The sequence below is a fragment of the Mercenaria mercenaria genome, chromosome 1 (assembly GCF_021730395.1).
Source record: "Mercenaria mercenaria strain notata chromosome 1, MADL_Memer_1, whole genome shotgun sequence".
Lineage (NCBI taxonomy): Eukaryota > Metazoa > Mollusca > Bivalvia > Venerida > Veneridae > Mercenaria > Mercenaria mercenaria.
The window spans coordinates 3,142,310-3,156,377 of record NC_069361.1 but is presented as its reverse complement, the minus strand read 5'-3'; the positions used below and the strand labels follow the sequence as shown (position 1 = coordinate 3,156,377).

General features: G+C 36.8%; 1 protein-coding gene across 11 annotated transcripts in view; it reads left to right on the top strand.

The window, feature by feature from the left end:
* The window catches only part of LOC123545161 (CDAN1-interacting nuclease 1-like), a 50,819-nt gene that overhangs the window by 34,471 nt on the left and 2,280 nt on the right, over positions 1 to 14,068 (top strand). For all 11 annotated transcript variants that reach the window (XM_045331473.2, XM_045331475.2, XM_045331474.2 and 8 more), the window contains exons 7-10: positions 786 to 835; positions 1,936 to 2,003; positions 2,623 to 2,688; positions 3,908 to 4,013. In XM_045331473.2, coding sequence (XP_045187408.1) covers positions 786 to 835; positions 1,936 to 2,003; positions 2,623 to 2,688; positions 3,908 to 4,013 — 290 coding nt within the window. The remainder of the gene's footprint in view (positions 1 to 785; positions 836 to 1,935; positions 2,004 to 2,622; positions 2,689 to 3,907; positions 4,014 to 14,068) is intronic.

Genomic DNA, 14,068 nt, shown 5'->3' with positions numbered 1-14,068 from the left:
GCTTGAGTCTTTATCATAATGTGACTTTGCACACTTGGCATTCTTCTTGAGAATTTTAGCATTTATAACAGAGTTATGGCCCTTGAAATAGCAAAAATAGTGGATTTTTTGTTTGTGATACTCATAGCTCAAAAAGTATATGGTATAGAATAATGAATCCATTTCATAATTTTTTTTGAGGCTATACCCCATTAAGACTGCAAACATTTGAATGATTTCCCCTTATTTGTGACAAATGTACCAGTGGGGGCACACCCTGTGTCCTACAGACACATTCTAGTTAAACTTGTAGATTAACTTTGGTTGGCCTTAACGTGTAGATTTACATTGATTGGCCTGGGTTTTTTCACAACAACACAGAAATTTTCAAAGTCTTAATAGCAAGAAAACCTGATTGTAATTCTATACAAATACAACTTGCATATTGCAGAAGTGAGTGATGGACTTGAATATTTGCCAACAAAATTATTTTATAACCTTTTCCCTGGTTTGCACAAGTTTTGAGGCAGCTTACTTCAAACCACTTAACCCTCACTGACACGGGTTCAACAACTCACTCAACAGTCCCCTGAATTAGACTTTAGAATTTGAAAATGTTTTCACTGTCATAGTTACTGTAGTAAGATTACATTATTAGCTTTTCAAAAATTAAAAAAAAAAACTCTTTATGTATTTAAATTACAACATTTGTATTGTACTTAAATTACCATTGTACTTAAATTGCTATTGTACTTCAATTGCTATTGTACTTAAATTACTGTTGTTTGACTAGAAGTGTTATATAGTGTATTTTAGGTGATGATCACTATGGGCCACTATGTGACAGCATCAAACAGTATCCTTTGAAAGTAAATAGCTCTTGTAACACTGGGATTCTGTGCAATGAAGCAGAATCTTAGGATTTGTTGTAAGGATTATCTATAGGTTATTTTCCACCAAGACAAAGCAGCTTGTAGTTTTCATGTTGTCTGTCCATGTGATTTCATCTTTAGTATATATGTTATAAACCTCTGACGGATTATTATAAAATTTTGGTTTAATATTAATCTCAACAAGGCTCATGTTCCAGTTGTGCTAGCCCAAGGTCACAGTCACCTCTGAAAGTTAAACTTTTTAGCATAGTTCATTCTCTAATTTTGTACTATATAATGCTTATAGTGTACAATATAATGCTTATAGTAACATCAAAATTATGTATCTGTTTATAATAGAACCACTTATTTCATACTTTATTCTAATTTCTGAAACAGGTGTGCCATTGCGCCTACACAGTTTAAATTCACTACCCTTCACTTGATAGGTAGATCACAACAAGCACATCTTTGCAAAAACTATTAATGGTACATATGGTTGAACCTGTCTTTGTGGCCGCCTGTACTATGCAGCCACTTGCCTTACGTAATTAGTCAACTAACTTTCAAATAGGTCTACAGTACTAAGCTTACAAATACATATTCAGTGGAGAATTGCAATTCCAAGAATTTATCCTCTAAATTCCTTTTATTTTATCCCTGGAAATGGGTGAGTGAGTGAGTCGGGTTTTACGGCGAATCGACATAAAATTGAAATGGGATGTATTATCTGAGGTTGCATTTGGATGGTATACATGAAAGTTGTTCACTGTCTAACTTGAGCACATTTTACCCAGTATTCACCAATCTTGGTCACAATGCTTAAGGACATAATACCTTGTCCCAAGTTTGATAACCAAGTGGATTGTCCCAGAACAAAACAAAAATTTGCTAAGTAAAGACTGTTTTGCTTTAATTGCTAAGTAAAAGCAGGTTTGCTTTAATTACTAAGTAAAAATTGGTTTCTTTAATTGCTAGGTAAAGACTGGTTTGCTTTAATTGCTTAATAATAAAGACTGATTAGCTTTAGTATTGCAAAGTAAATTGAAAGTAGGTACAAGGATTGTCCTTAACACTTGTAAAGTTCAATTGGTCATGAATATGAGTTCAAATTAAATAACACCCTTGACAGAATGGGAATTGCATATATTGGTAAGTACTAGATTTTCTCAGTTATTGTTCTTAAGTTTTAAAATGTCTGTTTGTTAAAGGAAATAAGTATATTCCTGTGTATTTTAATTTTGTAAAATTTCATTTGTGTTATTGTAAAGCTCTTTGAAACCCGTGGAGTTTCTTTTCCTGCTATCGTTCAGAATGCGCTGGTTTGAGGCGGTTAAGGTTATAGTGACCTTGGAATTAAACTGGGTTTTAATCAGTTTTTGCTAGAGAATGCTTGGGCTTGTGGCCTTCAAACTTTATAACTTCATTTTTTATAGTATGTAGATTGCCCTTTTTTGCATCGGGCCAAAGTTAAGGTCACAGTAACCATGAGACTAGAAATGGTTTAGGTTAGACCTGTGGCCATCAAACTTTTTTATGATTGTTTAAGATCTGTAGGTGAACCCTAGGAATTTTAGGGTCATTAGGTCAATGGTCCACATGATCGCAGTATACTTGAGATTGATATTACATACCCAGTCACCAGTAACAGGCCAGCATGGATGGAGGTTCATAAAAAAGTATGTATTTTACAAACAACTCTTTTCTTTATTATAGCATTCTCCTTAAACCCGACTGACATGACAGCATTTGTTATGTGTTACGATTTCAGGTGAAGATCAGATGAGAGTGAAAGGGTATGACAAAACTCCAGATGTCAAATTAGAAGTACCAATAGGTAATATAACTTTAGAAAATTTTTATAAAAAAAATCCTCCAGGTTATGAAACCCATGAGGACATGAAAGCATAATGTTTGTATTCTTTTATACAGGCCTGAGATTTTTCAGGACATCCTATTTCAGGTTTTCGGCTGCCAGAATTTCCCTCTATAATTCAGTTGAAAAAGAACATTTCAGGCTTTAGAATGTAGATTTTCAGGGTTTTGGTTTTTGACTAGACAAAACTTTGGTACATAGTATGCAGCTACATTCGTCAGTTTTTCATGTCTAATTTCAAAAGATCTATATTTATTCATTATTGTTATGAAAATGAATGACATATTATGAAAGTCAATATTCTAATTTCACTTTCAGCCATGAACAGACTTTATTAGTTAGAATGCCAAATAACTTTTTATTCAATTTTCTAAATTGATTACATAATAGCTGTCTCATTTTAGTCACATTTTTACGCTTAATTTAAACTAGGTTTCAGCGGGTTTATTTGCACATAGTAATTGAATCAGCAAGGTCGTATGGAACAAAACTGTAACAGGTGTCGTTGAGGTGTTGTTACATGTTGTTGCTGGTGCATGACTTGTGTTGTAAGGTGGCTTTCGCAGTGTGATATTGGTACAATTGTAGTTAAATATCACCCTTACTTTCTGTTTTTCAAAAAATATAAGCCTTTATTTACTATTTTTCCATGTAATAGAGTAGAGTATAATTGGTTACAGTACTGATCTGATTCCCACTGTGTTAGGCATACTGTGCTAAGTACACACTGTTTTAGGCATACTGTGCTGAATACACACTGTGTAAGGCATACTGTGCTGTGTACACACTGTGTTAGGCATACTGTGCTGTGTACACACAGTGTTAGACATACTGTGCTGTGTACTCACTGTGTTAAGCATATTGTGCTGTGTACACACTGTGTTAGGCATACTGTGCTAAGTACACACTGTTTTAGGCATACTGTGCTGTGTACACACTGTGTTAGGCATACTGTGCTGTGTACACACTGTGTTAGGCATACTGTGCTAAGTACACACTGTTTTAGGCATACTGTGCTGTGTACACACTGTGTTAGGCATACTGTGCTGTGTACACACAGTGTTACACATACTGTGCTGTGTACTCACTGTGTTAAGCATATTGTGCTGTGTACACACTGTGTTAGGCATACTGTGCTAAGTACACACTGTTTTAGGCATACTGTGATGTGTACTTTCAGCTGTTGATGGGCATGTGGTTAACTGGATAGAAAGTAAAGCATCTTTTGGAGATGAACAAAGCCATAAAACGTACCTCAAAGATCAATTCTGGAGTTACTGGAATAGGTAAAATAAACATTGCTTTGTTTGATATTGGATTGATGTAAATTTCTAGTGTCCTTCAGTGGTCTGTACATATATCTGGATTTTTATCCAGTACTGAATTGTTCTATGCAGGCAGTTTTCGAGTTTCTCACATGAACCAAATGTAGATATTGACTTTGGGAAATGTTGTGCTTTGGCTTGTCCCCGTCCCAAGGAGCTCTCTCTCTTGATAAGCTGTTTTATATGCTTGCTACAGACCGGTATGTACATAAATCATGAACAGACAGAATTTCAGGTTACACTGTACATACATTTTGAATGAAACACCATCATCACCATTTTGTAATATGTTCACAGGCTGACTTTTATAAAGGTTATATACATTTTCATCTATTTTTATCCACTCTTAAATTTACCTTATCATCACTTATTGGGTAAGGCCTTTGTGAGTAGTAGCAGATTTGTGTGAATGCATATATTTTGAAGTAACTTAGGGAGGCATCTGCAAATAATCTTGTTAATTACTCTACTTAGTTACCCTACCAAGATCGGGTAAAATGTGATGAAGGATAGTTTGCCGAAAGAATTCTTTAATACTGAGTACCAGGAATATAGTTATGGAATATAGTTAAAGAAGAATATTAATCATCAACCTTCAAATTTCAAAAAAGGGCAGCAAGAATAATTCTGGATAAAAGCTATGATACTCCATCTGATGCTTATATGTTATATTTGAAAAACATGTATCAGATCACTTGAAACTATTTTTAGAAACTCATAAATTTGTCACAGGGCTAAATATATTAGCAATCCCGGCGTAGGTTCTACTCTCTTTATTATTCCGTTACATAAAAAGCCTAAAACATATAATAACATGAAATTAACAATCATGGTAAAATAAAGATAAAATAATACAAAATTGCACAAACATTAATTCACGCGTCGGGTCAAGAAATACAAAATACAATATTAATGAACAAGAGATCTAAATATTTCTTACCACAGCGTCTGGTGAATTAACTGAGGATTATCAGATAAATTCAAAATAATTTGAATTCTACTTTAATGTTTTCCCATCTTACTCGTAAGAGAAGAAAGACTGCACTCAGGGCCGAAGGATTTTGGCGGTGAAAAGTGCAAAGAGGATAAAAAGAACAGACCAATGTATATCTTTCTCTCATTCTATCTCTCATTCAATCATGTAAGACAAACAAGACGATTGGACAAACATGACAAGTGTTCACAAAACTGCACGGACAAACACATGGATGAATTGCCTCGGAAACTTCCGTTAATATCCGTGATATTACGTACATTACCGAGAAGCCCCGATTCAATTAAATAGCAGACGATACAACATAATAAAACCTGACGGACACTATCGGAAATTTGGCGCATGCGCGAGGGTTAATTATCATTTTCCCGCTCTGGAAAAGACTTAATGCACGGCGCAAGTTACTATTAAAGATGAAACAGTCTATAAAAATTACGACCCGTGACATTCTCCCCTGCTAGGAGAAAATGTCTCCTGACATTTCATTACACTACAACTATAAAATATCTACAATAATCTGCAATACTACAGTACCCACTATGAACCTATATGCTTAAATCTCAATATTTAAATTTTAGAAAACTGAATATCTTGTGAAAAGAATATATCTCAAACAATTTTACTTATAATTACTGAGTTGCATTTGAAAATAGTTCCTTTCAGTAAGATTCATTAAAACAGGATCACATATGCAAAACATTTCGAAATAACCTATCGAAAGACTTTGAAGAAATTATGCTGCTGCTGTTATGCGCCATCTTCAGCAGTAATTGAACTTATGCTGAAATTAAAGGTAGATAACCAAAATATACATAACTGGCAAAATTGTTGAATTAATGTACCTGTAACATAAAATAAGTATATGAAAATTTTAAGCACATTAAAGGTGGATACTCAATTTTTTCTGAAATTAAAGGTACTGTTACAATTAAAAACATATCCATTAAAGGTGCTGTTCCAAATATTTTTGGAACAAAGATAATGGACAAATAAATGAAACTGGCTGTAAAAGACGGTTAAAACAAGATGATAATTGCTACATAAATTGAATTATGTGCAACACTATAAACAATTCACAATCTGTAACTTGGTAACACCTGCTCTTGTGTTACATGTACACATTCCTCTTAGATGTCTGAAAATGAATAATCAGAAGAAATGCAAATTCCACTGAAACAAAACATGTAGTTAGTCTGAAACTTAATTATTTAAAGATCAGTACTACAACTAAGACATCTGAAAAATAAATTTTCAATTACACAATTTGCATTGAAAATTAAACCCGTGACATTCTCCCCTGCTACACAAAATAAACTTCACCCTGTTGTGGGAGAATATCAACATTTGCATTGATGGGATAAACCCATTCTCCATATCTCACTGGTGCTTTCCTATCTCTCCTTGGTCTCTGAGGTAATAGAGGCTCTGTGGACTGCTGCGAAACATGCCGGCTGGCGTCTGTACCAAGAGTCTCGGACCTATGACCTAAAGATGAAAATTGACTATGGTTCTGATTAAACAAATCTGAAATGTGAAATCCAGTATTATCATGAGACATAGACCTAGAAAAACTTGAGTTACTAAAACTAGGTGTATCCCGCTGAATATCAGAAACTAGGTTGGACCTACCAGTAGAGTTATTACTGGATTCACCGTCACAAGTAACACGTGTGGTGTTAGATGGCTGCACTGGTCGAGGAGTATTGACACAGGACTGTGGTAGCGGTCTCCGCCTAGGTGGTATAATGTACCTCGGGACTGTCTCGCTGGTCTCTGAACCACTGTCTGACTCAGTATCCGATGGGTTATTGACCTCCTGGGTCTTCTCTGCTTCTGGTGTAGGTATTTGTCTCTGTTTTGGTTTCTGTGTGTCCTGATGGGTATCTTCATATGGAATGGAGTTCAGGGGTAGGAGAAGATTCCTGTGTAGGGTCTTCACTGCTCCCTTGCCATTTTCCTTCTTTACCCTGTAAACTGGCAACTTCTGATCTGGGATTTCTGTAACAAGGTATGGTTCCCTTTGCCACTTGTCATCCAGCTTTCCTTTTGGTGTCACATTCTTGATCAGAACTCGGTCACCAACTTGTAAAGAAGAATGCCGAATCTTACTGTCGTAATACTTCTTGTGACGACCTGACTGCTTGTCGGAATTCTGCTTAGCTACTTGGTAGGCGAAATCCAACCTCTTCTTCAACTTGGCGGCATAGTTGTCTTTGCTGCTGGCTTGTGTGGTAGAATCTTTGACCCCAAGAAACGCATCTATAGCCAACCGTGGGTGCCATCCAAAGAGAAGGTAGTGTGGAGAGAAGCCGGTGGACTCATGTCTAGTGGAGTTGTAGGCGTGAACTAGTGGTTTCACATAGTCCTTCCAGTTTGACTTCTCGGCTGGATCCAACGTACCTAGCATTCCCAACAAGGTCCCATTGAAGCGCTCAGTGACCGCATTTCCCATAGGATGATAGGGTGTAGTCCTGGTCTTCTCCACCCCTGCAATGTTACACAGTTCCCGGATGACTTTACTCTCGAAGTTTCTTCCCTGGTCACTATGTAGCCTTGCCGGAAAGGAGTAGTGTGAGAAAAAATTCTCAAAAAGGACTCTAGCAGTCGTCTGTGCCGTCTGGTTGCGAGTTGGAATGGCTTGTGCGTAGCGTGTGAAGTGGTCTGTGATGACTAATATGTTTTCGTAACCACCTTTGGACCTCTCCAGTGACAAGTAGTCGATACATACCAACTCCATGGGATGTGTGCTCTGAAACGGTACCAGGTGTGCTTGGGCTTTGGTCGGAGACTTCCTTCTAAGGCAGTTCGGACAGGTTTGAACCTTCCTGATAACATCTTTTTCAAGGCCTGGCCAAAAGAATCTCTGCTTCACCAACCAAAGTGTCCTGTCTCTTCCTTGGTGACCAACATCATCATGGAGTCCTTTCATGGCCCATTCTCTGTAGTTTTCTGGCAACACTAGCTGGAACACTGTTTGGTCTTCTATCTGGCACTGTCTGTATAAGACGCCATCTTTAATGGTGAAAGCACTCCTGTGTCTGAGGTATTTCTGTACTTCCTTGGGTTCCTGTCTCAGCTGGTCCTTGGGAAGCTGAAGTCTGTTGTCAATGATGTCATATATCCTGGAAATGGTTGGATCTTTCAACTGTTGCTCCTTCCAGTTGACATCACTCATCTTTGTTGCCTGGAAAGTTGGTTCTGTTGGGTCTGACTCTAGGTTACCGTCATCTGTGAGAACCAGTGACTCAGCAAGTGGATGGTCGTCAGTCCTGGCTTTGGCTTCTGTGCATAGGGCCTTGATGACATCCGTAAACATGACCTCTTCTTCTTGCTGATCCTGTGGTCTCCTGCTTAAACCATCTGCATCACGGTTCTGATGGCCTGGCTTGTACACAGCCTTGAAGTTGTAGTTACCTAGAGCAGCCAACCATCTGTGACCAGTCGCATCTAACTTGGCGGTTGAAGATACATATGTGAGTGGGTTATTGTCTGTTCGCACGATGAATGTATTTCCATAGAGGTAGTCGTGGAACTTCTCCGTGATGGCCCACTTCATGCACAAAAACTCCAACTTGTGTGCTGGTAGTTCTTCTCACTGAAACGAAGACCTCTGCTGGCGTAGCTTATGACGCGTTCTAAACCATCTTGTTCCTGATAGAGTACGGCTCCTAATCCTTCTGTTGAAGCATCTACTGAAACAACAAACGGTTTAGAAAAATCAGCATAACCAAGTACAGGTGGATTGGTAAGCATTTCAATAATAGTGTCAAAGGCCTTCTGTTGGTCATTTCCCCAGATCCATGGAGTTTTATTCTTCTTGGACTTCTTGGATGCTTTGTTGGTGGGATGACCTACAAGAAGATCATTAAGAGGTTTGACAATTTTGGCATAGTCTTTGACAAAACGTCTGTAATAACCTGTAAAACCGAGAAAAATTCTTAAAGATTTGACTCCTTGTGGTACCGGCCAAGCAGTCAAAGATGCTGTTTTCTCAGGATCAGTGTGAATACCTTCAGATGACACCACATAAACCTAAATAAGAAACATTAGTGCTGAAAAATTCACACTTTGAAGGTTTAAGTTTAAGACCATGACGTTCAAGGCGTTGAAAACAAGCTTCCAATCTGGTGACGTGTTCTTCGAATGTCTGTGAAAAAATAAGAACATCATCTAAAAAAATCAAACATTCTTTTAGATTTAAATCACCCATACAGGTTTCCATTAACCGCTGAAAAGTACTTGGGGCGTTCGTTAAACCGAAAGGCATCCGTTCACACTGATAAAAACCAAGCCTTCCAACTGAAAAAGCTGTCTTTTCTTTGTCCTCCTCTGCAAGTTCCACTTGCCAGTAGCCACTGCGTAAATCTAATTTAGAGAAAACCTAGAATGAACAAGTGAATCTAGCATATCATCAACTCTAGGCAAAGTATAGGCATCTCGAATCGTCCTTTTGTTGATTTCACGCAGGTCTAAACAAAACCTAAGGCTGTTATCTTTCTTCCTAACTAAGACAACATTACTACAATAAGGAGACTGACTTTCTTTAATTGCACCACAATCTATCATTTCACGCAAGTGCTGGCGAACTTCCTCATACATAGAAGGTGGAATTCTCCTGTAAGGTTGTTTAAAAGGTTTATCATCATTAAGTTTAATGTGATGTTTAACCAAATCTGTTTTACCAAGATCTGTGGAAGACTTAGAAAAAATATGCTCCCAATTTCCTAGAACCTGTTGAGCTCTCAAGTACTGGTCTTCTGTCAAGTTGTCTTTATTGATTTTGATACCTAAATCCTGTAAATTTTGAAAAGACTGTAAATTAGCAGGCTTAGGAGAAGACACTGGTTCAGGTTTCCATGAGTCAACAACTTTGACTTCTGAAAGAGAACAGATATTAGTATGTGGTAAAATTCTAATTGGTTTACAAGTAATGTTGCAAACACGCACAGGAACTCTAGCAGTTGTCCCTTCACCATCAAGGGAAACAACTCTTGGACACACATTTAGTCCAGCTAATTGAGGTCTATCAGTTGCCTCAGTTAGAGCTGATTTTACACCATTCGGTTTCCTAACAAGACCTGAAAGAGTCGAAACTTCGTTAGGATGTATCACAAGTGGAAATTTGTTGGTTGACTTCACTGAAACTAAACTGGTACACTTCATAGCATCCAAAGCAAGTCTGTATGGTTCTAATGAAGATGTACTACTGTTAAAAACACTGTTACAAAAACGTAACACATTTGTACCAATTATACCAGGTACATTTTGTCGGTATTCTGTATCCGGTACAACTAAAATGGGTACAATAATGCTGGGTTCTAAAATAGAAGGTATTAAAATCTCTCCTTCAATATAACCTAAATATGGTAACTTTGTACCACATGCACCAATAACCTCTAGGTTAAAACATGACATACTACACAATTCAGGTTTTGGGTCCAGAGAATTAAAAAATGACTCTGAAACTAAAGTTACCATTGACCCACTATCAACAAGTACATTTGTCTCAACACCACATATAATAGCTGAGCCCTCATTGGCTTTTCCAACCATTCTATCTGCTAATTTAAAAGAATTAGATTGTGTTTTAGGGCGAGTACCAATATTGACTTCCCCAGTTTGCCCTACAACTGAGGAGTCTAGGCTTTTGGGTCATTCTTAGTTTTGCTACCATTTGAACTAAAGTGACTACCCTTATCATTATATCTATGGTTAGAATTATCCTTTCTGTTGTCATATCTGGGTTTTAATCTGTCATAATCCGGGTTATATCTGCCTCGTCTCGGTCTGTTGTAATTACTGTTCCTGTAACCAAAGTCTCTATTACTGGAACCTGCAGCTTCTTTGGGCTTCTCTTGTATCTGTTTTTCTAGAGAAAGCATTTTATTCATTAGTAAGTCCATTTTACTTGTGAGTTCATCAACAGTTTTCCTGTCAACTGATGTGGACTGTTGAGCTGCGTTTACTGTTGCTGAAATATTACTAGAAGCAACTAATTCATGTTCAACTGAACGTACTTCTTTCAATAACCTGTTATAATCAGAAATAGTATCATATTTATTTCTGGTCAGTATTTTCAGCTTCTCGTCACGTAAACCTGTCCAAAATTTGGAACGCAACATATCATTTCTAGCAACAGAACTAACATGACCGCTCTCCACTGCAACTTGTATTAAAGCCTCTAGTCTGCATCCATATGCAGTCACATTCTCTGAAACTTTCTGAGAAGCATTATAAAAAGTCTGCATGACAGATTCATTTGTTGAAACTTCACCAAAAAGAATGTCAAGTTTATCTAAAATATCTTTACTTGATGCATGTTCACCAACTGAAATAAGAGTACGTCTAGCAGTACCACGTAAAGATCTGCGAATAACCTGTAAAATAACATTTTCAGGTAAATTTTCTGAAATCAAACACTTTGTTTCAAATCTCCATACATCATAGGATTCATCACCCTTCAAAGGTGGTTGATCACCTGAAAAATAAGGTAGCTTTGGCGTCTCATATTTGGGAACCTGAAATTGTGAAACATTCAGAGAATTATCAATTGGCTGTGTTCTTGACTCTTTAATAACCTCTGCAAGTTTCTTTCTAGCACCTGTAGGGTTAGGTGTACTAGTAAATCCTGGTTTCTGTAAAGATGCAAACTCATCTTTAGTTAAAACAACATAATCACCACTCTTCTTAAGTGCATCTAAAATCTGCTTCAACTGAGCATCAGATAAAGAAGAGTCTTTATCTAATCCAGTCTCACCGGTATCTTTCCCTCCTTCAGCCATTGTAAATACCTGCTATGGCTAAAGATAATAAAACAAATACACAAATTACAAACAACCTGTAATTACTGAAAGTGTATACTAACAGTCAGAACTTGCTGAAATTCAAAAATTACTGCAGCTGAAATAAAGATAGAATTAAATATGACCTGGCCACCACTATAGAATATACTCCTTGAAGAATTCCTCAACAATTCGTATAACTATAGAAAATTTCACTAATAACACTATTTTCAAATGCAGTTTTTCTCAGATATGTATTTCCGACTGATTTTTTTTTTTTTACTAATTGCCTATGGAAAACTATGAAAATCACCGATCAACTGTTTGTTTGGCAGTGTCAATACTGAGTGCCAAAATAACAGCCGTACAAGCTACTTGGTGCTCGGTCACCAAATAACCTTGAAAAAATTCACGTAAACAGCCAAACTAGAAAATATTGTGTATGATATTTTTACCAAACACAAAAACACTCACTTAATTTTGATAATTCTCAAAGTAGGGTACACTATACTCAGTAGGGTACTCTACCACTAATTCCTACTATCTACAGTACTTTCTTAACTACAGTACTTTTATTTCCTTAAGTATTTCCGGTTTGTACGTAATAATACTTCACCGCCACACTGGCCACCAATGTCACAGGGCTAAATATATTAGCAATCCCGGCGTAGGTTCTACTCTCTTTATTATTCCGTTACATAAAAAGCCTAAAACATATAATAACATGAAATTAACAATCATGGTAAAATAAAGATAAAATAATACAAAATTGCACAAACATTAATTCACGCGTCGGGTCAAGAAATACAAAATACAATATTAATGAACAAGAGATCTAAATATTTCTTACCACAGCGTCTGGTGAATTAACTGAGGATTATCAGATAAATTCAAAATAATTTGAATTCTACTTTAATGTTTTCCCATCTTACTCGTAAGAGAAGAAAGACTGCACTCAGGGCCGAAGGATTTTGGCGGTGAAAAGTGCAAAGAGGATAAAAAGAACAGACCAATGTATATCTTTCTCTCATTCTATCTCTCATTCAATCATGTAAGACAAACAAGACGATTGGACAAACATGACAAGTGTTCACAAAACTGCACGGACAAACACATGGATGAATTGCCTCGGAAACTTCCGTTAATATCCGTGATATTACGTACATTACCGAGAAGCCCCGATTCAATTAAATAGCAGACGATACAACATAATAAAACCTGACGGACACTATCGGAAATTTGGCGCATGCGCGAGGGTTAATTATCATTTTCCCGCTCTGGAAAAGACTTAATGCACGGCGCAAGTTACTATTAAAGATGAAACAGTCTATAAAAATTACGACCCGTGACATTTTGATCTTTAACACTCAGTCTGGCTTTAGAACTAAACACTCATGTGAAACAGCTTTGATTAATATAACTGACAACTGGATCAATGCAGTAAATGATGGTAAACTTGTTGGAACAATATTTCTTGACCTCTCAAAGGCATTCGACCTAGTAAATCACAGAGTTCTTCTTGAAAAACTCCACTTTTATCATCTGTCTCAAAAGTCAATCAACTGGATTACATCATACCTCTCCAATAGAACACAGAGAGTCAGTGTTTCAGGTACCCTTTCAGAACCTGAAGAGGTTCTGTCCGGGGTACCGCAGGGATCAGTTTTAGGGCCTTTACTGTTCATCATTTACATAAATGACCTGCCATTTCATGTAGACAATTCTACCACAGATATGTTTGCAGATGATACTACAATAACAGCTTCAGGATACTCTGTTCCTGAATTATGCCAAAACCTTCAAGCTGACCTTGATAATGTAAACAGATGGTGCAAACAAAACGCGATGATTTTAAATGCACAAAAAACTAAAGCAATGTATATGTCCTCTAGAAGCACAGACTCAACTAGCAATTCAGATCTATATTTAGAAAATCAAGCCATTGAATTTTCTAAAACTGAAAAATTGTTAGGTGTTTACGTGGATGATAATCTAAACTGGAAGACTCAAGTTGAAAAAGTACCTAAAACATGTAACTCTCAATTATATTTATTGCTGAGAATCAAACAGTATCTTGAAATTCACACAAGGAAGTTATTCTATAATGCCTATATTTTACCACATTTGGACTATTGTTGTACAATTTGGGGCAGCTGCAACAATGAGTTGACCACAAATCTAATCAAATTTCAAAAAAGGGCAGCAAGAATAATTCTGGATAAAAGCTATGATACTCCATC